At 38.9% G+C, this 25082-nt stretch overlaps 2 protein-coding genes across 4 annotated transcripts in view; both read left to right on the top strand.

The window, feature by feature from the left end:
- GANC (glucosidase alpha, neutral C) overlaps positions 1-6001 on the top strand; it is a 28223-nt gene extending 22222 nt beyond the window's left edge. For all 3 annotated transcript variants that reach the window (XM_032229075.1, XM_032229057.1, XM_032229066.1), the window contains exons 20-24: positions 1675-1749; positions 2223-2336; positions 2670-2782; positions 3741-3844; positions 4758-6001. In XM_032229075.1, coding sequence (XP_032084966.1) covers positions 1675-1749; positions 2223-2336; positions 2670-2782; positions 3741-3844; positions 4758-4870 — 519 coding nt within the window. In that variant the 3' untranslated portion in view covers positions 4871-6001. The remainder of the gene's footprint in view (positions 1-1674; positions 1750-2222; positions 2337-2669; positions 2783-3740; positions 3845-4757) is intronic.
- A 12201-nt stretch (positions 6002-18202) lies between these two features.
- Positions 18203-25082, top strand: part of CAPN3 (calpain 3) — a 32995-nt gene continuing 26115 nt past the window's right edge. The window contains exons 1-5 of the mRNA XM_032220293.1: positions 18203-18493; positions 20309-20378; positions 20591-20709; positions 21623-21756; positions 22779-22947. Of these exons, the coding sequence (XP_032076184.1) occupies positions 18203-18493; positions 20309-20378; positions 20591-20709; positions 21623-21756; positions 22779-22947 (783 nt within the window). The remainder of the gene's footprint in view (positions 18494-20308; positions 20379-20590; positions 20710-21622; positions 21757-22778; positions 22948-25082) is intronic.

Genomic DNA, 25082 nt, shown 5'->3' with positions numbered 1-25082 from the left:
AGAGTGAAAAGTAGAGTTATATGAACTAATGTGCCTTCAGGAACATCCTGTATTATCTATTTCTAGGTCAGGCAGGGAGGGTATGGTATGGATCCCATCAGTTAAATTATTTTGACTGACATGGCTTAGGACCGTGTTGGTGAACCTATGGCACGTGTGCAGAGGTGGCACACAGCGCCCTCTCTGTGAGGACGTGAGCTGTCGCCCAAGTTCAGTTCTACTGTGCATCTGCACACTGTCACATTCCAGCATTCACGTTGAATACAAACAGAGAGTCAGTTTGTTTTGGTGAAAAACTTTTATCTCTATCTAAGAGACTACATGATAACCAGCACTAAATGACAATTATACAAAGGTAAGCAAATCCAAGTCAGTTCTAACCAAGTTAACAGCATCACTCATATATATACCGTTACCCCACCCAGCTCCACCCACAACTCCACCCAGATGACACCCAACCACCAATCACCATGACCCACACCCTCAGCCACACCCCCACTCAGTGTCATCATAGCCTCCTTCCTGGTTAGCTGCATCCAAGCAGAGGAGTTACATCAGAGTAGGCAGCTGCACCCGAGTAGAAGAGTTACTCTGCAGAGTAGTGAGGGAAGCCTTGCAGAGCCACATGAAGCTACAGGCTCCGCCGGCATCAGAGAGTCAACATCAACGTGGCAGCATTGGTGGCATGTAAGCATGGCCGAGCGGGCAGGGTGATTGACAGGTTCCCCCCTGAATGGTAATCTGAGGGCATCCCTCACCAGCCAGCTGGTCTTCAGTCTCTGCCGTGCATGCAGGGCTGTGCAGGGGGTGGGGGACTTGCGGTGGGCCGCGTGTGCATGTGGTGGGGCAGGGCGCATGCGGGAGCTACACGAACATTGCATTTTGAGAGTTCACACATACGTGCACGCTTTGGGCACATGGTCTGGAAAAGGTTAGCCATCACTGGCCTAGGAAAAGAGGCTTCTCTGTCATTGCTCTCACTCTTGCCCCGAGAGGTGAGGTTGGTTCCCACTCTTCCAGCCTTCTGAAAGAGCATTAAAATCTCTCTGTCAACTAGCATAATGAATGGTATCCAATCCTAAGGGTGGTTGGTGGCTTAAGGGCACTCCCTCTGCTTTTTTTGAGTTTATTTTTAACTCTGTTTTTAATTCTGTCTTATTAACTATTTTTATATGATGCTAATCTGTAAACTTACCAAGTCACTTAGATAATGAGATGGGTGGTGTATAAATTTGATAAATAAAAATAAATTTCTGGATAACATATTAACTAAATTATTTATGGACCTATATTTTTTCTAGAATAATCAGGGCGATATAGATACAGAATTGTGATTCCTCAGACAATGCTTTTCTTTAATTAGCAATAACTTCCTTTCCATCTAACACAATAGAAAACAATTTAATTGATTAAATTGTTGAGTGGGAGTATTGAGTTGAATAAATGTGCATCAGTTTTTGAGAAAAATATAAAATGGTAGATTCATTGATTATAGTTGTCTTAGTGAAAACTTACTATTCTCAACTTATGCTATTTATGTGTTGTTTGCTACTTCTGTGTTGGTTAAGATTGATGGATTATTTATTGATTTGATTTTCTACAAGGATTCGTATGGAATTTCTGTATTTAAAATCTAATTCCTGTACGTTTGTTTACCTTTTTATTATTTGACAGATCTGGTATGACTTCCGAAAATTTAGACGTCTGGATGGTCATGGTATATTGAAGATCCCAGTAACATTGAAGAATGTATGTGCTTGTTTTAAGATTTTTTTTAAGAAAAAGCTTTATCTTCATTTTAATTTAATTACAACTGCAGTTCTGTTAAGAGTTTGAGATAATTCTAATTTAGTGAACTCTGTTGATTTAAATGTAGAATTTATAAAGATTTAAATCTAAAATGTGTAACTACCAATGTTCTAAATCAAATAGTATATGCTAAGCAGGAGCTAACTACAAAAAAGTATTTCATTATCTACTTCCTTTGTCCATATAGTATTTTATTGTACGTATTTACTGGCTGGGTTGATACAATATTTTAAGCCACATTTTGTATGGCTTTGGCTTTGTATATTTTATGAACTGAAACATTGTGATTTGATTTATGGCTTAGAGTCCTGTGAAAACTCAGCTAGTGATGGTTAATTTAATAAGCTATGATTAAACAAGCATTGTTTTAGTTCAATGTGTGAATCCAGCCACTATTTATTTTATTTTTGTAGATTCCTGTCTTTCAACGTGGTGGGACTATTATACCGCTAAAGATTTCTGTAGGAAAATCCACAGAATGGATGGTAGATGTTCCATATGAACTTCGTGCTGCCCTAGATGATAAGGTCCTCTATAACAATTTTTGTATGCACTATTTATTTATAGTTAATTGTAAATGTATATAAAGTTATTTAAAATGAATAAGTATCAATTTTCAGTACTGATCTCTCATTCTCCAATGTCAATGTGATTTTGGTTTTCATTTCTTTAATTAGCAATAACTTGATTTTCATCTAACACGATAGGAAAGTAAAGCAGAGTGGATTTTGTTGTGGAGAATCATATATAAAGTGGCTTGCTTGCTTGCTTGTCTTGCCCAGATATGCAGCTCGGCAAAACAACCAAATGATAGTGAATTTGATTACAAAATAGTTCTGTGTTTTTTGCCTGATGTATAGGGATGTGCAACAGGTAAATTATACCTGGATGATGGCCACTCATTCCATTATCTCCATGAGAAACAGTTCCTGCTCAGAAAGTTCAGCTTCCATGAGAATGTTCTCTCCTCCAGGTAAGTATATTCTAAATATGGAAAGAAGAAACAGGAAGTATTGATCATCATAGCCTCTTACATTTGCATTGCTCATCAATTTCAAGACCAGCAAACTGCAACTTTCAGTTCCTTGTCCAAAAATGAATGGTTAAGGTTACTTTCTTTCACCTATTTTGAATGATGGTTTGTTTCACTCGGCTTGGTTTTCTATGTTATACAGGTAGTCCTCGACGTACAACCCCAATTCAGCCCAACATTTATGTGGCTAAGTATGACTTTCGTTAAGCGAATTTTGCCCCATTTTATCACCTTTCTTGCCACAGTTGTTAAATGAATCGTTGCAGTTGTTAAGTTAGTAACATGGTTGTTAAGTGAATTTGGCTTCCCAATTGATTTTGCTAGTCAGAAGGTCACAAACCGTGATCCTATGATCCTGGAACAGTGCAATTGTCATTAATATGAGTCAGTTGCCAAGTGCCTGAATTTTTATCATGTGACCATGGGGATGCTGCAACAGTTGTAGGTGTGAAAAATGGTCATGTCACTTTTTTCAGTGCCGTTGTAACTTTGGTCACTAAACAAACTATTGTAAATGGAGAACTATCTGTAATTGGCTGGTATACGCCTCATACTCACTGCAAATCATACAAACCATTCCAACTATGGTGTATGAATCCAGCCTGTTGAAGAACCCGAAAATCCTCTTCATCTTGTCTTCCAGCCAGGTTCTCTTTTAGGGACGTACCTGTATCTGTTTCTTCTTCCTCCCAAGCATATAAAATTTGGGTTTGTACACCATGTTGGAGATTCTCTTGGCAGCTCCAAAGCAGCACCAATGTCTACTAAATTTTGACAAGTTAACAAACCTTCTCAATTTTTTTCTTGCTGCTATTTAGAAGGGAAGGTACTATATTCCCTACGGAACATTGCCAAAAGAAGTCGGCATTTTAATAATTAAAACACTATCTTTGTTTAGATGCGCTAGTGAAGAAGGACTATTCCAGACAAACTGTACAGTTCAACAGATACTGATTTTGGGAATAAAAAAGGAGCCTTCTGTTGTGACAACAACCATGTTTGGTAAGAGAAAGAAACAATCCAATTTCCAACTTATTTGTTTGTTTCCACTCTAGACTCTAGGGCATTTGAAGCATTGTGTTTCTCTCATTGGAAGAAACTAGATCTATTGATTTTAATTGTTTTACATGGTCACTCTTCTCTTAAATATGACTCTGAGTGGCTGACAAAGATTTTTAAAAATATAATGTAGAAACAATACAAAAATAAATTTCACACTCACTCAAAATACAAAGTAGTTGCCAAAGACACAATTCATCAACACTGCAGGAACACTGATGCTAGCCCTTCAAGGCTGTCTAAAGGTGAGCAGAGTTGAGGCCAACTAAATCTTGTGTGGTTTGCTATTCCAGAAAGTAGCTATTTCCTGGGTCTCACTAGATGACAATTCCTGCATTAGATGGAACTTCTGCACAGAATAACGTGCATTTGGTTTTCAGTAACAAAATTCTTCTTCAATAAGTTCCACTCAACAAGGTTATTTCCTAAAGACAAGATGACAACATTTAATTGATAGGTAATGTACAACATCTTGAATGGCTTCCAGAAGTCAACTGGAGCTAATGCAGTTTATATAGCAGCAATGACAGATTAATATCACAAGAAGTGCCAGTACTGCTTATGCTGCTACTTTTATTGTTGGAGCAGCTAAACCGCTTTTCTTCATCCATTAGAAGTAGATGTTTGAGTTACTTTGCAGAGCAGGATGGAAGAAATGCTTGGATATTAGTAAGTCCTGAACTTGCCCATATCTCACCAACATATCTCAAAAGACCACAAGAACACTCTGGAAGCATTTGCTTCAGAACAGAAAGCTTGATTACATCTTTGTTTTTTTGGGTAGATATACGCCAACATTAATATGCATGGCTTACTTTAAATAAACGTTATGTCTATTTCTTTCATTGCAATTTAGATGGAAAAGAAGACAAGACAGTGGATTTCACATATGATAGCAGAAATTCTGTGCTGACCCTTCAAAAACTTTCCTTAAACATCGGCAATAACTGGGAACTTCGTATCAAATGAAAGCGAAACTTCAGATATGCTGACTCTGTAAACCGCTTAGAGAGGGCTGTAAAGCACTGTGAAGCAGTATAGAAGTCTAAGTGCTATTGCTATTCAGAGATGCAGGTGAAAAACTGAAAAATAATACTCTGAACAATTTAGCATGGTTTTTTAAAAGTATTTTTTGAAGTAGACCGAACCTCAAATGTGACACAATAACTACTGTTTGTATAATTTAATTGATTCACATTCAAAATGTTGTTTATGGATGAAAACTTTTTTATATTATTTGCAAAAACAATTTCTTGGGAAAATTGGCCTTCTCCGGGATTTTTCAGTTCTGTATTAAACATTTATTATTTTGCACATCCGTGTAATGATTTTCTTGCTTTTATAACACTTTTGGAGTAGATTATCTGCTTACATTTTAATTGATGCACTGTTCTGTTTCTTGGTGGATTCTGTTTAGCAATTTTACACATTAATTCTGCTAAGAAGTTCTTCGAAAGAAGAAATATGAATGAGAGTAATTATAATAGCTAGACATCTGCCACAGAAAGATTCTGCTTCATAAAGCATAATTGTATTTTTATATGTGATAAAGAGATCTTGAATTAATGAACTCTAGCCTTCTTTTAGCTGGTGTGTCGGACTGTAGAATTCCCATAAACATTGTGAGAATCATCCTCCCATTATGTACAAAAAGAAACCTGAACAATGATAAACTGAAAGGGAATGGCGAAACAGTATCACAGTAAGGAAACCAATTCAGGCTTTATTTTGCTGAGCAATTACTATTTCATATGGAAAATAATTGCAAAAAGTAACTTTCTGTTTGCAGAGCAGAGAAGCATAATTGCCATTTCAGTATTAAAAGGGCCATCTTTTAGAAGTGTCCAAAACAAGTTTTCACAACAACTGCCTCTTCTTTCAGAACATACCTGCTTATTCAGGCGAACTTACCTAAGGAAAGATTTTCAGGACATATAACCATCATTCTCATTGTAGAGATCAGATATACATATCTCCTCATATAGTATTCTATATATACATAGCAAAGATATTTGTACCAGTAGCTATTACAATCATGTAAAAGTGGTATAAGATGTTGCTAAATATATTCTGCATAATAAAATATAATTTGAAACATTATGTTTTGTATGATTCTATTTTGAGAAATGGGAATAAATGCTAGCTACTTCTTCATTTGTTCACTGTTAGGCTTTTTCTCAATATGATACAGAACACAAATATGAAGCCTGCATTTGTTTTCCCCCATACAAAACTTTTATTGCACAATATTAGATTCCTGTCTTATTCTATTATTTTCCTATTACTATAAGCTTACCAATATTTCTTAAATTTCCATCTCTATGTTCTATTTATACGTTTTTATACTTATGTGTATAGTCTTGTGGCAATTTTTTAATCCTAACTATTTCTTAAGCCTTGGTTTCCTAAATCTTCACCTCTTACTTAGATTCTACAACTCTTGTATCCAATCTCAGTCCATTTGAACATGAAGTCCTATTTTTTTCACTTCTTTATAGGCGTAAATGGACTTTTTCTTCCTTCCTCCCTCCCCAATCCAAGCTCCACTAATATCCAGTCCTCTATTCCTGGAGCCCCTCTGCACCTGGGCTGCTGCATGCAATGAGCTTAGTTTGCAGGCTTGCTTTGTTTTTTGTTTTTTTTTGGGGGGGGGCAGGAATCAAGCTATTTTTCTCTCCCTGTTTTTCAGTTCTGCTGCTCAGCGGTCCTACAACTCCAAGAATTGACTGTTTTCTCCTGCTGCTGAAGTCCTTGCCTTTGTGTTGAAATCTTCTCTTTTCTCAGGTCTCTGCTGACTTCCTAGTTAATTTGACACACCTGTTGTCAAGCCGTCTGGTATGTGAAAGCTTTGATCTTTCCATATTTAAGATTTGGCAATATCTGGGAGTGCCACTTGAAGATGATTCACTTGTGCAAAAGGCACACGATCTTCTGAAAAATAATCTGCACTAGGACTTCAGCCTTTGCAACTTTTTAACTTTCTGGAGTTGTCTTCTTTGTTAAGAAAGATGTGAAAGCTTCAAAAAAAATTCTTAACGTTTTACAGTACTTTTGTGAGTTAACGACATTGACTTATTTGCATTCTTAAGTAAAATTTTACAACACACGGTAGATGTTCTTTTCATTAGCATTGGGTTTTTTTAGCCAGCCTTTAAATTCCTGCAGGCATTCATTTTTAAATAATAAAATGTATCATGTTTTTATTTTATTTTTTCCTTCAACAACTCTTCACTTCAATCTTCATTGTTAGGTATTATATTACTATATATCTATGTATTAACTAAATTGGAACTTGAAAACATGCAAGCACATACACCAAAAAAAGGCAATCTACAGATAGACCTCAACTGGCAACCACAATTGAGCTTGGAAGTTTGATCATAAATGTGTGCAGTTGTAAGCTGAGTCACAATGTGACCAGACTTGATTTTTTATGACTGTGTTAATGGATATTCAGTGAGGCACTGCAGTTACTTAGTGAATCATATCTGAATCTGACTTATCCAACTGTGATTTTTGCTACAAAATAACAAAAGAAGTCACGAAATACAACCTCATGACTGAACATGAGGTCAAAAATAGTTGAGCAATTGGTCATAAATGAAAGCTAGTTTTCAAGTACCTAAAATGCATTCATGTGACCCTGGGGGTGGTATATCAGTCATAACTTTATTATAACTGACTTACCATTGTCATGATTATGGGTCATATAAATAACTTTTTTTTTAATATGTCATAACTTCAAATGACTGTTAAGCAACCAATCATGTTGAGGACTATCTGTAAAGTTGAGGACTACTTCTTGCCATCACAAGTCTGGGCTTCCCAGTTGGTGAATGGAGCGAGTGGGTATACTTTTCTTCAGTAGATTGGCCGAAGAATGGGGGTGGGAAGGAGCAGGGTCTTCTAGTTGACCCCTGCCCATCACAGTCTGCAGTAACTAGAAATCTTGAAACTATGAGTTCTAGTCTCAATTTAGGAATGAAAGCCAGTTGGGTGACTTTGAGCAGTCAAACACTCTCAGCCCAGCTCATCTCAGAGGATTGTTGTTATAGGGAAAATAGAATAAGGAAAGCGTATTAGATGTGGTTGCCACCTTGAGTTATTTATTAAAAAATAACAGGGAAAAAAACCTCAAAAGCAAATCTCACAGAACTGCCTGGTACTGCATGTTGGTGAGGAATGAAGGTGCTTCTGCCCTCCAATCAGATGATAAACAATGGGAGAGTCAAGTGCAAGTGATACTTAGGAGAAGGAAGATGTGTCAGTCAATAAGGTGGCTGCTATAATACTGACCTTGTAACTAAATTTTAGCAATCTGCGGACTGCAAAACAAATTTAGTATTCTATGTGTATCATAGACATACTGATTTTGTTTGCAGTATGCAGCTGTGCCAATCAATACATAACAATATAACATATAGAAAACGTAAATTTCATTAAATTTTAAGATAAAAAAACCCAAACAGGCTAAGATGCTGAGTTTGTCAATCAGAAAGGTCAGCAGTTTGGCGGTTCGAATCCCTAGTGTCACATAACTGAGTGAGCTCCCGTTACTTGTCCCAGCTTCTGCCAACCTAGCAGTTCAAAACATGTAAAAATTCAAGTAGATAAATAGGGAACACTTTGGTGAGAAGGAAACAGCACTCTCTGTGCCTTCAGCGCTTAGTCATGCCGGCCACATGACATCTTCGGACAGTGCTGGCTCTTCAGCTTTGAAACGGAGAAGAGCATCGCCTCCTAGAGTTGGGAACGACTAGCACATATGTGTGAGGGGAACCTTTACCTTTACATAGGGTTAAAAACCCACTACTGGCAATCATGTCACACACATTCACATACACACTGGCTTTCAGTTCTTTTTTTTTTAATATAATGAGGTCTCCAATTAAGGAAAGGGTGGGGCTGTTTTACTCCTCCTCCTCAGGTAGCCCCAAAACTCTGGATCCCAAGATGTATAGAAATGCCTTGCTCACTCCACATGGTAAGTTCACTCTTCCACATTTCCCTTTATTTAAAGTTTTATAAGACTGTAATATGCATGTGGATCCGCCCAGGGCAAGAATTTTTTCTCCCTAGAAACGCAGCTTCTGGATTCCATTCACAGCAACCAAATCCCAAGTAGAAGAAATAACTAGCTTCTTTCACATGCAGAAGCATGCTCAGCTTCTGAATGCTTTCATAGAATTTAAGTCAATCAGCAGATGTGGCCTGTTTGTCCAAAGAAATTACTAGCGCTGCACTTTAAGCTGCTAAATATAAATTGATCTTTGCTAGGCTGCTTTACATGGAATCTTAAAGTACTGTCCCACTTCATTCCACTGAACTATTTTGGGAACTGGTTTGAGAGCAGATGATACCACCAATTTCAGTTTTGGATGGGAGATTGCATAGGCATCTCATGCATAGGCAAGATGTAAAAATGTTGTTTGCATTTTTGTGGGCATGTCACAGCATACAGATCTTTATATGATCTTGGCATCTGTTGAGCTTTTAAAACGTGTGGTTGCAAGTATATGTTTAATAATCTCTGCTGAAAACTAATGCTAACAGTGCATCTTATTGAGTTCAGTAGTGGTTACCTTCTATGCCAAGGGTGTCAAACTCAAGGCTTGGGGCCCAGATGTGGCCCACAGGGTGCTTAGATGTGGCCTGTGGGGCTGCCCTGAAAACAGTGACAAACCGGCCTGCAGTGCGTCTGCCAGAGAAAACAGCTTGGAAGAACCACGTGCGGATTTCCTGAGCTGTGTTTTTGCAGGAGGCCGCCGCAGCCGAAAACGGAGCTCAGGAGCCAGTTTTCTCTGGCCGAGTGCTTGGGCTACTACAGGTGCCACCAACATGAGTGATGTTGAGCTGCCCACGCCCATCCTAGCCATGCCCCCCAAGCCCCCCAAGGTCAGACACAATCCTGATGTGGCCCTCAATGAAATCGAGTTTGACACCTTTGTTCTACGCTATTATGAAGCAACTCTGTGATACAGAATGCTTGGATGAAATTGCCTTATTGTTTTGTATGCCATCCTGCCGTTTTTGACACACATCTCTGGAGCTGCTGCTTTTTCTCGCTCTCAAAGCCCAGCAAGCATTGGGCTGAAGAGCTCACCATCTGTGTATCTGTCCCTTTCTTCCAGGAAGATTAGCATGTATTTACAATGGCATCAACATGGAGGGGTTAGGAACTTATGATCCCTTCTATGAACACATGACAAAATATGATTATCTCCCCAAGCTCCTGATAATGCTACTAGAAAATGAATAGCGTATTTAGGCCAAAACAACCATATTCAGAGCAATACTTTTATATGCAATTCTTCTAAGGTGATACAACATAGATGCCAACATAGGTGGTACAATGCATATATTTAAGCTATACGTACCAACTCCAGTTCCACAATTTTATTCCCATATTCCCCTACACTAGATAATCCTTTACTGAGGAAGTTTTATTCCCTTTTCTTTTTTTAAAATCAGATTGTTTAATGCAATTCCAGGGCTTACCTTTGTGTCTTCTACTGGCCTTGGATGTTATGCTAACATGAATAACTCACCCAGATACTGGATAGCATAGATAAGTCTTTCAGAAGCACTGGTAAAATGTCCCCTTAAAGTGGAGGTCCTAGTGTTACTAGAATTCATAGAACTGCTAAATTGGTAAGTACATTTTGCAAACAGTGTATTTATCACAAAAGTACTTATCTCTTATGTTTGGAGCTGCAGGTTTTTTGTACATTTGCACTTCGTTATCATGAACCTTTGCATGCACTAAGACTAGAGAATATTAATACAGAAAGTTCTCACTTAGCAACAGTCTTAGATAGCAACCATTCACAAATACAATGGTAATAAATAATAAAGGTAATTCAGGTAGTCTTTCACTTATGACCTTTTTTCATTTAGTGACACTCCAAATTGCAATGGCACTGGGGGGGAAAGACCTATGACAGTCCTTTCAGTTACTATTTGTTGCATTATCCTCATGGTTGTGGGATCCCAATTTGTGTGCTTGGCAGCTGGCATGTATTTATGAAGGGAAATCTAATCACCATTTACAACATTCTCAGCTGGCTTGTCACAAGCAAAGTCTGTGGGATAAGTCAGATTCACTTAGCCACTGCAGTAAAAAAGATTGTAAACTTGGGCATAGTCATGTGATGATTTATTTAACAAAGTGATGAAAGAAATGTTCTTCTGGGTTCGGCTTCAAGTGGGGAAAAAGACACTGGAGACATGGAGGCTGCTTGGAAAGATGGTTTATTGGTGGACACAACCACATGGCTTGAGTCCTGAACAGAAAAGGTGATCACATGCTTCAATGTTGGTGGAGAAGAAGAGAAGGGCTGAAGGAGGGGCTTGCTAGGCTTTTTATAACCTGTTCAGTCCCACCTCTCTTGTTTCCTGTTCCTGTGTAAGAAATGTATTCTGATTGGTTGTCAGACTCCCATGGGGCCATGCAGGGGCAACTCTCTAGGCTGTGTTTTGAATCCAGGTTTGGTTGAGTTCTCAGATACCACGTGGTGAGTTGGGTAAAGTTCCTTAATCCCATTCCCCTGGAGTTGAAGTGGAGAAGTCTTTATTATATAAAGGAACTAGCTTGGCCTTCTTAATGGCCCATTGACAAAGTGGGGGTGGGGTGGGCAGGAAGCTACAGGCAGTTATTCTGTCTTTTAAAACATGTTTCTTTCTTTTCACATCCAGAGAAACATTCTGCCTTTTCAGTATTTCCTAGAATATTTCATTTTTCTGGGAGAGGGCTGGGTGATAACTTCCTACAATAGGACAAAATGTTCTGATTCCAATTGCCGCCGTAAGTTGAGAACTACCTGTAAACAATTCATTTTCAGACCAATTAGTGCATTTAGTGCACAGCCTTCAGTGTAAAACGGATTAAGGTCTGGTCAGTTTCAGGTAACTGCTGGGAGCTGGGGGGAAGTTCTAATCAAGTAATTAAAGTCACAGAGTGTTGTTAACTTGCCACTAACCCTTTTTTTGGGAGGGGGGGAAGCAGCTCAGGAACAGTTAGCTTGTTTAAGCAATCTCTGCACCCTGCAAGCCAGTGGATGGGTGGGTGGGGAAAACGGTTCAGACAGAGGACACTGAACCAGAGAACTTTATCCAATGAGGCTATTTTCCTAGCATCCCTCTTTCTCAGTCACATGGCTCACTTGGTGACCATGTGACCCAGTAACCATTTACTAAACTAGGGTATCTGTACTGCTGTATATAGCCTGTAATATATAGTGTAGCACTCTCCCACTCCCTCTCTCTCCCTGTGTAAATTTAGTAAAACCTCTCTTTTCTACATTTAACTCATTGTAAAGTTCCTTTCCCTGCCTTTCGAGGACATCTTTTGCTCCAAGTCCTTTGTTGTTTCGAAAAGGTACCCTAATGGTAGAGATTTTCTTTTCAAAACCTAAGAGATGTTTTATTTTCATTTTTATTTATTTATATTTATTAATCAGAAATATACAGCCGCCCTTCTCACCAAATCGACTGTGGTTGGAAGACTGGATATGTAAATACTCATTGCCAGTGGTGTATTAACCATTCAGCAGACTAAGCACATGCTTAGGGCACCAGGACCAAAGTTGGCACCACAAAGTTGAGAAAGAGAAAAACCCAAGGAAGTTTGGCTTCGTTTGTACAGTATGTATAAAGGAGGGGGGCACCAAGATTCGTCAGTGCTGAGCGCACCAGTGAGCCTTAATCTGCCACTGCTCATTGCTCTGCCAAATGGTAAAGATTTCATCTAAATAGGAATTGTATAATTGAAATCTCCAGGTAAATATTGTTTCACGGTACGTTTTGGACAAATTGAAACAAATCTATAGCCAATAAAAATGAACTTTAAATTTAGAAAAAGTCTTTGTAGTGTGATCCCTGTTAAAGAATAAGGGAGAAGGAGAGTATTATAAATTCTAGATTTTAAGACCTTATTCATAATTTCAGTAAGCCTTACTTACCACTAGATGTGAGTATGGATTTAGTTCTGGTCTAAAAGCCAGTTCTTATCCAATTAGTATCATATCAGATTCATGATGGCATGACAGAGTATTTAACCAAAAAACTGGGACTTATCATATTTAAAAATAGCTGTTATGATTACTCTGCCATAGAGTGTTCAAATAATGCAAGGTTAGGAGATGAGAGTGCAGAATGATTGCCAGCTATTCATTTGTGCCTCTGTCAGAATGACTTGAATTTTTTTACTAGAATAAATCAGGGAAGGAAAGTATCCAAAGTCTTCCACAAGTGCAGAAATATATCACTGCTGCTGTTCTAACTGTGCAGTAATGTGAATCACTTGTGTCTCCCCATACCAATCAGCTTAAGTTGCTTCTAATATTTCCTGCTGCAAGAGAACCACATCCGCAGGTCTTGTAATAACTAAATTAGTAGCTACCAAGAGAAAGTAGAATGTGAAAGTAAATATGTTGGTTGAGAACACATTTGCTTTTCGTTTTTCATGAAAAACAAAGAAAAAAAATAAGAAAGAGAACACATTTGCAATCAAATAGAGATATTACAGACACTGAATACAGCAAACTATACCCTCAAATCCTAGTATGCTATCTCCATGTGGTGGGATCACCCATCTCACTCTGCAAAGTAATTCTGGGCAGTTTACATTTAAAAATATTACCAGAAGGAATGAGTTAAGAATGCTGGGAGGGTTCACCAAGAGAATATATTCCCAGCAAGGTTATCCAAGATGCGAAAGTGATCTCAGTTGTCCAGAAAAAAAAAACCATCCATGCTAGGCATCAGATTGAAAGAGATAGCAATAGCAATAGCAATAGCAGTTAGACTTATATACCGCTTCATAGTGCTTTCAGCCCTCTCTAAGCAGTTTACAGAGTCAGCATATTGCCCCCACAGTCTGGGTCCTCATTTTACCCACCTCGGAAGGATGGAAGGCTGAGTCAACCTTCAGCCAGTGAGATTTGAACCGCCGAACTGCAGACTAGCAGTCAGCTGAAGTGGCCTGCAGTACTGCACTCTAACCACTGCACCACCTCGGCTCTATACCAATAAAAAAAGAAAAGAAAGTTGACAATGTATGCAAACTGTTGAACAGTATTCTTAATTTCAAAATAATGCTTAGCATCATTCAAAGCAATTTACAGCGCTACATGGAAAGGAAGATGCCAGAGGTTCAACTTGGCTTTAGAAAAGGCTGAAGAATAAGAGACATTATTCCTGATGCATACTGGAAAATTAAGAAGCGTACAGAAAAAAAATCAGTTATGTACTTCACTGGTTGTAGAAAAGCCCTCAATTGTTTCTACCGTATCCAGCTGTGGAATGTGCTTAGAAAAGTGGGAATCCCATAATATCCCATGTCCTCGTGCATAATCTATACAGAGAAGGAAAAGCTGATTTTTTTAAAACTCACATAGTATTGGTTAAGAGGCTCAAGAACAAGCTTTGCCAACTCATTTCATGAAGGTGAAACAAACATGTCTCAAGCAACAGCATATGTCCCTTTTGTAATGAAAAGAATGAAACAATTGGCCATTTGACTAGTGATTGCAGCAAAATTTTATCAACTTGACTACAAGTAATGTCATGACAGATTGCCAGAATTATTCGTTGGAAACTGCCAGAGGTTTGGATTTGCATGCAATAAAAACTACTGGCACCATCGAGACAGTTTTGGAAAATGAGCAGGTTATGATTTTATGGGATTTTATGGGATTCCAAGATCCAAGCAGACAGAAATTTTGTTCATAACAGTTATTGGAAAGATGGAAGTCTGGTTCATGATTTTGCCATATAGGGATGATGCTAGGACTGAGGAAAAACATTTGGAAGAAATGGTGAAATTATAGGATTTGAAGATATGAACACTTATGGAAAAAGAAATCATGATTGGAGTCCTTCGAGTGATATCTATAGTGGAATGCATGGGTGGCTTTGAGGGGAGATGAGAAGAAATGCTGCTTGAGAGATAAGACGGGAAGGAGCCCATAATCACTTAACAATCAGAGAAAGAAACTAAAGGAGGACCATCTTATTGGGCTGGCCAGAAGCATCCACAGCAAGCCACAAAACTCCAATATCCTTTCCTTATGTACTTGTACCCCCATATCATATTATGTAAGTCATGCTATCATGATGCATTTCATGTCATGCTCAGGTTTTTGTTTTTGTTTTAAAGTGGGGGGGTTAGATCAGTGGTGGGTTCTGGATCTCGTTGCAATCGGTACGCTGCAATGGGGCCCAGCGTCCACCATGTGAACATGCGCAGCACACGCGCAGTATGCACATGCATACTTACCGCCCGTGAAGCTCCAGCTGCCAGCGGAATGTCGCACAGTTACCATATGCTCTGTGCGCATGCGCGAAAGCCCCAATCGGCTCAATCGGTAAAGAGAGTGGGCAGGCGGGTGGGCCTTCTGGAGCACCGTACCGGAATGGTACCTGGTGCTCCCAGCATGCACCAATACACCTGTACCGGGGCGTACCAGTCATATCCCACCACCCAGAATAGAAGCCTCTATTTTATCAGTTAACATGAAACTGAAACTTCTAAATCAAGAAACCAATAAACTTTCTACAAGCTCTAATTGATAAAAGATCCTCTGTTAATGTATGCATATTTGCCTTCTGGAATTCTGAAATTTGCATCACTACACCTATTTCTTTCTTTTGTACACCCATAAATGGCAGCTTGACTCAGAGATACATCCTTGCCATATTGTACTTCCACATACTGTCCATTCAATGCATCTTAAAACTGTAGGAAAGCATTGATCAGTCAGACATAGACCTACCAATAGATCAGGTTTGGGAACAAATACAAGGGCTTTGCAGTTCTGCACACTGCCTATTATACGAACAGAATTGACAGATCCAACTTCCCTCTGCTGAATAGATTTTGTCTCTGAAATCCTGAAGGAATAGAGATAGGACAAACACTGACAATGTGGGAAGAAATAGAATTTGCCAGTATGGAAGCAAACCCAAATTTAAAAAGAAAATATGTTCCAATGATGAATGACAGTTAACAGAGGCTAAAATGCAATTAAGTCAATGTTCCCCTAAGCGCAAATTAAGCTGCCTAGCATGGTACTGCAATCTTAGCCATAAAGCATAGAGTACAATATATAAATTTTTGAGGGATAAATAATCATTCTTAAACATGGTACTTGGGAGGGTTATGTGTTTATTGTTTTGTTTTCAGCAGTTCAATCGGTAACTACCGATATACTTGCAGGAGGAACTACCGGTATATTTTCAGAAGGGAGACTCTTAATGTTACTACGGTAAGCAAAAAACATTGTGCTGCCATTTCTTCTTTCCTTTTTAATTGATTGTGTGTGATAATAGAAAAGAAAAATAGGAAAAACAAGAGGAAATATAGAAAGGCAATATGGTCTGGGCTTATGCTTAAAAGGTAAAAAGGTAACGGTTCCCCTCGCACATATGTGCTAGTCATTCCCAACTCTAGGAGGCGGTGTTCATCTCCATTTCAAAATCGAAGAGCCAGCACTGTCAAAAAACGTCTCTGTGGTCATGTGGCTGGCATAACTAAATGTCGAAGGCGCACAGAACACTGTTCCCTTCCTACCAAAGGTGGTTCCTATTTATTCTACTTGCATTTTTACATGCTTTCAAACTGCTAGGTTGGCAGAAGCTGGGACAAGTTGACGGGAGCTCACTCTGTTACGCGGTGCTAGGGATTCGAACCTCCAAACTGCCGACCTTTCTGATCAACAAGCTCAGCGTCTTAGCCACTGAGCCACCGTGTCCCTTTCTTATGCTTACAGTTCTTTAAAAAGTTAGGCGACACAAAAATCAAGACACACATCAAACCCATCTCTTTCTAGACCGCCTCCACCTAAAAACCAAAATTTAAAGTAGCACCCAAAGCATCAAAATAAAAAGAATAGGCAGGTACACATTATCAGCATAACACACACTGTTCATGCATCTCTTTTTTTTCTCCCCCAAATTACAAGCTGCATACACAAACTGATCATACCAACCCAGATTCAGAGGCTGAACACACAACACACTTTCCAGATAGGAAACCTTCTTCTCCCAGAAGTCTCCGAGTAGAATGCAACCTCTTCACAAATCTATAATGTAATAGAATACACAATGTACAAGAATACACAAACACTTGCAAATTGATGCCCTTGCCCTCTTTGTTTCCTGGGCCTGTTTTTATTACATATATAATATGTATGTTCCAGAATGTCCCATTTCTCTTCCAGATCCTACTCAGTTGTTTTGTGGAATCATATAGTTTCTTGAAAGTCAATTTTCTGAATCAAAAATGCTTTATAATATTTTGGACACAAAGTTCTAGATGATGTGGGAGTAGATTGTGTTCACACGCCTTATGGACTTTTTGCTGGAAAAAAATGAATTTATGGGTTTGATGTTTATAAATGATAAGACTATGGAAATAAGGAAACTATGTTATATAGAGAGGGTATATAGGGAGAATGTAAAATATAAATGTACTTGCAACTGCTATTATAAAATTGAAAACTGTTTCTTTATAACCTTCCCTTCCCTCTCTCTTCTCCTCTCCTCTCCTTCACATTGCTATTTCTTTCATTACACTTTTTACTTACTTATTCTTTTGCTCTCTTACTTTTTTCTTTCAAAATTTGCATAATTTTTATCTTGTTAAACATTTCTTTATGAAAAATTATCAGGAAGGAATATTCCATTTTTGGAAAGGTTTGTCTTGCTTTTAGCACATCTCTATGTTGGATGCATCACTGTAAAATGAATTGTTATCAGAATAATGTTACATCACCCTGTAATTTTTGCATATGGAGTTACTTACTTCTAAATGCTGGTTAAAAAGTTGTGTAAGGCTCCCTGGCATTTGTACTTGCACTTGCACTCTCAATCTTACTGAAAGATCCAACCCTGAGAAAGGAACTTTCCTCATCCCCTGCTCCATGCCAATATGCTTTCTAAGAGTTTATTTTTAGTTGTCAGAACTGCAACCTTTACATAGCATGCTACAGCCACCCTCACACACATGAATCCGGGGATGGAAGTTACTCTACAAATTTGCTTCCTGCTAAAATGAGGATTTTAACATGAAAGGACAGAGTAATTGTTGTGAGAACCTCAGGATAAAATCTATACCACTTGATGGCATCAATCTTCCTACAATTGTTTGAAGTCTTGCAAAAAAGGAAGAGAAAAAATTCAGTCTGCAGAAGAGATTGTGCAACGCCATTTCTTCTTCTTCTTTCTCCACTTCCTTGCAGGTCCTAGTTTCTTTTTCAATTGTTATAATTTAATTGATAGTTTTGCTTCAATTTAAACTAGATGCCGTCCACTATCAGTAGCACTGTTGTTCAAAAGACTGGCTCTGAACCAATTCCCTGTCAGCATGCTACCACAACCACAGAAACAGGTGCTGGAACAGGAGGGATTTATTCTGCCATCCTCAGCCGCAACCATCCCATCACCGAAGTCAAGGAGAAAACCTTTCATGAGCTTCATAAGAAGTGCCTTGAAAAGAAGATTCTTTATGAGGATCCAGATTTTCCAGCTAATGACAGCTCCCTTTTCTTCAGTCACAGGCTCCAAGTCAAATTTGAGTGGAAAAGACCATCAGTGAGTAGGCTTCTTGTCTGATCTAAAGATTAACATATGCTTAATATTTGCAAGTCAGCTAGATAATATTATTTCAAATGGAAAAGCAGCAGCATACAATATCTCCGAATGAAATCTTTGACAGATCTTGGAATTGTGTGTTGCAAAGTTACAGTCAATTACGTAGGCATGGACAAGAAGTCAACGTCAGACAAATAATAATTAACAGCTGAATTTCATGAATATGATTACTTAACACATATTTCATAATTTCTCACTTCCATCATTAAAAAAAATCACCTTTTAGTAGCAACTTTTTTTGTGACATACAAACTTTTGGGGGACCATAAGCAGCCCTGTGTAGTATGATGCTGTGAGAAAGCATAGATAATTTTAAAAGACTATCTGGAAAATAAGAATCTGAGGTAGTGTATTTGCTACCTCAATTTTAGCAATATGTTGTTGTGCAGCAAAGTCCACCCCTTTTGTACATGTCCTGTGTCATCAGTCAGATGCAAGGAAGGAGTACAGCTGGCAACGTGGTGGCAGGATGAAGCAAAATCCAGTAGATAGACATGGCCAGTGTTTCTCAAACTTGACAACTTTAAGCTGCCAAAAAAGCCAACACAGTTCTAGACTGCATAAACAGAGGGATAAAATCAAGATCATGTGAAGTGTTAATACCACTTTATAATGCCTTGGTAAGGCCACACTTGGAATACGGCATTCAGTTTTGGTCGCCATGGTGTAGAAAAGAAGTGGAGACTCTGGAAAGAGTACAGAGAAGAGCAACAAAGATGATTAGGGGACTGGAGATTAAAACATATGAAGAACGGTTTCAGGAACTGGGTATGTCTAGTTTAATAGAAAAAAGGACTGAGGGAGACATGATAGCAGTGTTCCGATATCTCAGGGGTTGCCACAAAGAAGAGGGAGTCAAACTATTCTCCAAGGCACCTGAGGGTAGAACAAGAAGCAATGGGTGGAAACTAATCAAGGAGAGAAGCAATTTAGAACTGAGGAGAAACTTCCTGACAGTTAATCAGTGGAACAACTTGCCTCCAGAAGCTGTGAATGCCCCAACACTGGAAGTCTTTAAGAAGATGTTGGATAGCCATTTGTCTGAAACAGTATAGGGTTTCCTGCCTAGGCAGGGGGTTGGACTAGAAGACCTCCATGGTCCCTTCCAACTCTGCTATTGTATTGTATATGTGGACTTCAACTCACAGAATGGCTGGCTGTGGAATTCTAGAAGTTAAAATCCACACATCTTAAAATTGCCAAGGTTGAGAAACATTGGCATAAGCTAGGTTATGAGGAAATATCTACCCAGAAGACTTATTCCTCTAATGTGATGCATGGACAAATGTGTAGTAACTGAGTATTCTACAGCAGTGTTTCTCAATCCTAGAAACTTTAAGATGTGTGGTTATATTGGCTGGGCTATACTGGCTGAGGAATTCTGGAAGTTGAAGTCCATATGTCTTAGGTTGAGAAACAATATACTTGTAAAAAGTCTAATGTTCTTATACAGAAACTGAAGCCTCCGGTCAAGAAAATGTTGCATGTAGCTTCAGTCCTGCTGTGAACTGATTATACAACTCAATGCTACATTTTAGAGTTATCGTTTAGATAACTTCAAAGTTATTGCTTATTAACCCTTTCAATGTGTATGAATTGAATCCTATTGGAGGTACTATTTTAATCACAAAATATCAAAAAGTTAGCACGAATTGCAGACAATTATTATTATTTTTGCAATCCTTAATGATCAAAGTGGAAGTGTGTGTGTGTGTGTGTGTGTGTGTTTCTTATCAGTTTATTTCTTTTATCTAGGAAATCTGTGAGAATCCACGCTTTATCCTTGGTGGAGCTAATAGGTCTGACATTTGTCAAGGGGAACTAGGTAAGAAATCTTTTCTTTGCAGCTGTTTAGGTTTTAAAATATTTTGTTTATCCAATTAATTTATCAGTTACCACTGTCTAATTAATATATGTAGTAAACATTTGTCTGAAAAACAAAAATATGATTAGTGGTATAAAGTCTAATTATTCAGTTGCTTGCATTCTTTTTCATTCCAACAGTGAATTTGTGCAACCCTGTTTATTTTCTTTCAGGGGATTGTTGGTTTCTGGCTGCCATTGCTTGTCTGACCCTGAATGAAAAATTGTTGTTTCGGGTCATTCCAGAGGGTCAGACCTTCACAAAAGATTATGCTGGGATTTTTCACTTCCAGGTATATATTATTAAATTGACCAAGGATTATGTTCCTTTCTGCATTTCAACTATGATCTACTAATTACTAAACAATCTCAGAAATGAAAAGCCTATATTAATCACTATTTTGCTAATGTCAAAATAATGCAGTATATGCATGTTCTCACTGTGCCCCATGTACATAATTGGTAACTTCTGTGTAGTTTAAAGGAAAAGGGATAGTTTCCTTAAAGGAGCCACACAGTGCCCTCTCTCCAGGCACGCAAGCCGTTGCCCAGCTCAGCTCCACTGTGCATGCACACGTGCCTCCTTCCAGCCAGCTGATTTTGGGGACTCTGCTGCTCATGCGGGAGATGTGCATGCATGCGTGTGGGAGGCTTCAGAGCGGACTGCTCTAGTCTCAAACCAAGATATGAGGGGTCAGGGCATGTGCGGTGGGTTGCGGGCATGCACGAGGGAGCAGCAGGGGGCATGCGCTCAAGTGTAGGGGCGGGATGCATTGCATTGTGAGCACACATGTGTGCACGGTGTTGCACACACGCATGCAATTTCGGCACGCGAGGACAAAAAAGGTTAGCCATCACTGGTATAGGGTATATGCCTCCTCACAACCACTAAGCATCCATATCTGGATAGTTGGTAAAGTCAAAGCAATGTAAATTGTCATCTAAAATGTAAAGGTTCAAGAATTCAATTTCTGATAGAGAGTTTGAACGATGTAGTGTAATGTATGTCTGATGAGTTCCAGGTAGGAGAAAATCAGTCATGCATGCCTTCTGATGACAATGTATTTTCCTATTATGAATTAATCACAAAACAATGTAATCTAGTCCCTTTTATAGTGTATAAACAAGCTTTTGATCATAAGTGACATCTATTTCTTACAGTGTCTACCATGGTGAATTCTAATTTATTTTCCTCAAATCTTCCAGTTCTGGCGTTATGGAAGTTGGGTGGAAGTTATTATCGATGATCGTTTACCAACATATGGAAAACATCTGGTCTTCACTAAATCCTCCCAGCAGAATGAATTCTGGAGTGCATTACTGGAAAAAGCTTATGCAAAGTAAAGAGGTTTTCTCCATTCAATTCTTTTCTATGACATACTGTTTATTGTTGAGATTAAAGCATATAGATATAAAACAGTAGTAGTTTTCACAAATAACATGGTACCTAATATAAAGTTAATTCTATTTTTTCTTGGGCTTCATTGGTCCCATTGTTTATGCAAATACTGCATTTTCTTATACTATGTAGCTTTGCACAATAAAAAAAATGGGTGCTTTCCTTCATGGCCAAATTGCATACTGTTTCCATCAGATCAATTACTTTGAGTCATGATTTCTACACAATTGTTGTAGTCAGATATTGATAATGGTGATTATATGCCATCAAGTAGATGGCACATAATCATCATTATAAAGTTGATTCCTAATGACCACATAGACAGATTTTCTCCTGGATGATCTGTCCTTCACCTGGTCCTTCCAATGATGTACTCATTGCTACTATAAGCAAGTTCATCCACTATGCTGCTGGCCATCCATCCTCTTTCCTTCCATCTTTCCCAGAGAACTATGTTTTTGCATCATGCGCCTGACAATAAGTAATAAACTATGGCTTATAATCTGCAGTGAGTGGCTTCATAGAACGCATTAATTAAATCCAAATAAATAGCAATAGCAATAGCAATAGCAATAGCAATAGCAGTAGACTTATATACCGCTTCATAGGCCTTTCAGGCCTCTCTAAGCGGTTTACAGAGAGTCAGCATATTGCCCCCAACAATCTGGGTCCTCATTTTACCCACCTCGGAAGGATGGAAGGCTGAGTCAACCCTGAGCCGGTGAGATTTGAACCGCTGACCTGCTGATCTAGCAGTAGCCTGCAGTGCTGCATTTAACCACTGCGCCACCTTGGCTCTTTTAAATCTATTTATGGTTAAGGCTATAAGTGAAAACATCTATGAAGGAAGCTAGTTCTTCTTGTAGCGTCATCTTTTGCCGTCTGGAGATAAAGCTGCTCTACATACAAATGGATGGAGACTAACAATGGGAGCCATTTAACTGTCTCTGTGTTCCTTTTCAGGCTTCACGGGTCCTATGAAGCATTAAAAGGAGGCAACACCACAGAGGCCATGGAGGATTTCACAGGAGGAGTGACAGAATTCTATGAGATAAAGGATGCTCCTAAAGATACATATAAAATCATGAAGCATGCCATTGAGAGAGGGTCACTTATGGCTTGTTCCATTGAGGTACATTTTGGACAATATATTTGTAATACATTTTGGCTCATCTTATGTGCAAATACAGGATAACAAAATCAAGGCGACAGCTGGGCACTGAATGAGTTTTAAGAGTGTAACACAGCAAGAATATGCAAATGAAATATTTGCACATTAGAGTATTTAAAAGCTATGGATCCTATAGTAAATCTGGATCTCAAAAATGGTGATCTCACATATTCAGGGAATAGTTGGAGAAAAATGAGCAATCTACTTTACTTCCTCTTTTACAGCTTCGGGTATCGAAGGTGGTAATACAATGAAAGCATGACATTGAGAAATAGACGTAAAAGGGAAACATGTCACAGAATTGTGAAAAAAGCATTTGTTGATAAAATAGCATTCAAATAATCTTTGAAGAAGAATAATGGAACAATGTGTACACTATAGTTTGTAGGGAAGAGGATTAAACCAGTGTATCCTCTGTGCAGTTATTTTATTTGCCTTGGAAAGGGTATATTTTGTATAAAGAAATGAGTAGTGGTACTAGAACAACTAATTGATAAATAGATGGGGAAAGAAAGAACAACAGAGGAAGAGGAATAAAAATCAGAAAGGGCTGAAAATCCTATATGTATCTGTATCTGTATCTGTATCTGTATCTGTATCTGTATCTGTATCTGTATCTGTATCTATATATATATATGTATGTATGTATGTATGTATGTATGTATGTATGTATGTATGTATATATATATGTGTGTGTATATATATATATATATGCAAAAAATAGACACTGATGCTTTTTAGCCAGGGTAGATTGGCATATTCCTTGATTCAGGATGGGCTTTGCTCTACTATTCCTTTCTCTGATTCTGGATACAGCACATCAAGTGATGCTGGCTGGCTCTTCCAGGCTGTGAAACCTAAGGGCTTCTTCAGGCACCTAAGCAGTTATGCTTCTAAGGTCTAAGGCAGTGTTGGAGATCCTTTTTGGCACCAAGTGCCAAAATGGGAATGCATGCGGGGGGAGCACCAGAAACCAGAAGTGCCGGAAACTGAAAGAGCAGTTCCACGGCGCACATATTCGCACCAAGAAGCTGAGATTCTGATTTCTGGCATGCGTATGTGCAGTGGTCACCTGGTCCTCCACTTTCTGGCATTCATGCACGCACAAAGATCAGCTGGTCAGTGCGCATATGTGTGCCTAAAACATTCCTGGTGCGCCCATACACACCAGAGTTGCTCTTCCGGTTTCCGGCACTCCTGCGCACATGAAGACCAGCTGGCCAATGTGTGCATGCCCACCAGAAACTGGAAGAGCAACGGGCTATGGCTGGCGTGCCTGGAGAGATGGCTCTCCCTGCGACTTCCAGCATGCTTGCCATAGGTTCGCCATCATGAGTCTAAGGTGACCAGATACCACAGGCATTCTCCTTGGGCCTATAACTGAAGGTTACATTGCATGGAAGAACCTATTCCAGGTCATCCTGCTGGTTTCAAGTCTAGTCTTTCAGGAGGGACTTTCAGGAGGGATTCAGAGAGATTGAAGAGGTTTCTCTTTAAGATAAGCAAAGACAAGCAAATGAGTGAAAGGGCTCAGAGATGGCTGCCCAGCTTTACAGATCTTCTGTAATTGGTCAGGAAGTCAGGGCTTTTATATTGGGTCTGTGCTTGAGTGCTCCTCCTCCTCAATCCTCTCCTTGCCCAAGGACAAGTTCTCAACAGGTTTCCCAGTTTTGTTCACCTTAAAAGTGAAAAGTTGTGTTCAGAATATTCGCCTTCTCTAGCTTTCAAGAGGATCGGGTCTAATGAGATTTAAACAAAAAGGTTTACACATGTGTTTGCTCCATCTCTCCACAGTAGAGAGTTGTTCCCTTAAGGAAACAGAGCAAAAGATCACATCTGCAAGTGTGGGAGGAACAGAAGGAAACAGACAGAATAACAGAATAAACAGAGTGGAAAGGGACGTTGGAAGTCTTCTAGTCCAACCCTCTGCTCAAGAAGAAAACCCTATACCATTTTAGACAAATGGTTGTCCAATCTTGTTTGTTGTTGTTGTTGTTGTTTATTAGTTTTGTATGCCGCCCACTTCTGAAGGACTCCGGGCAGCTCACAATAAACAGGGAAAGGGAAATAAATAAGACAATACAAAGAATTTAAAA

Source organism: Thamnophis elegans, chromosome 1 (assembly GCF_009769535.1).
Source record: "Thamnophis elegans isolate rThaEle1 chromosome 1, rThaEle1.pri, whole genome shotgun sequence".
Classification (NCBI taxonomy): domain Eukaryota; kingdom Metazoa; phylum Chordata; class Lepidosauria; order Squamata; family Colubridae; genus Thamnophis; species Thamnophis elegans.
The sequence above is the reverse complement of the archived record's forward strand: the minus strand, read 5'-3'. Positions and strand labels throughout refer to the sequence as shown.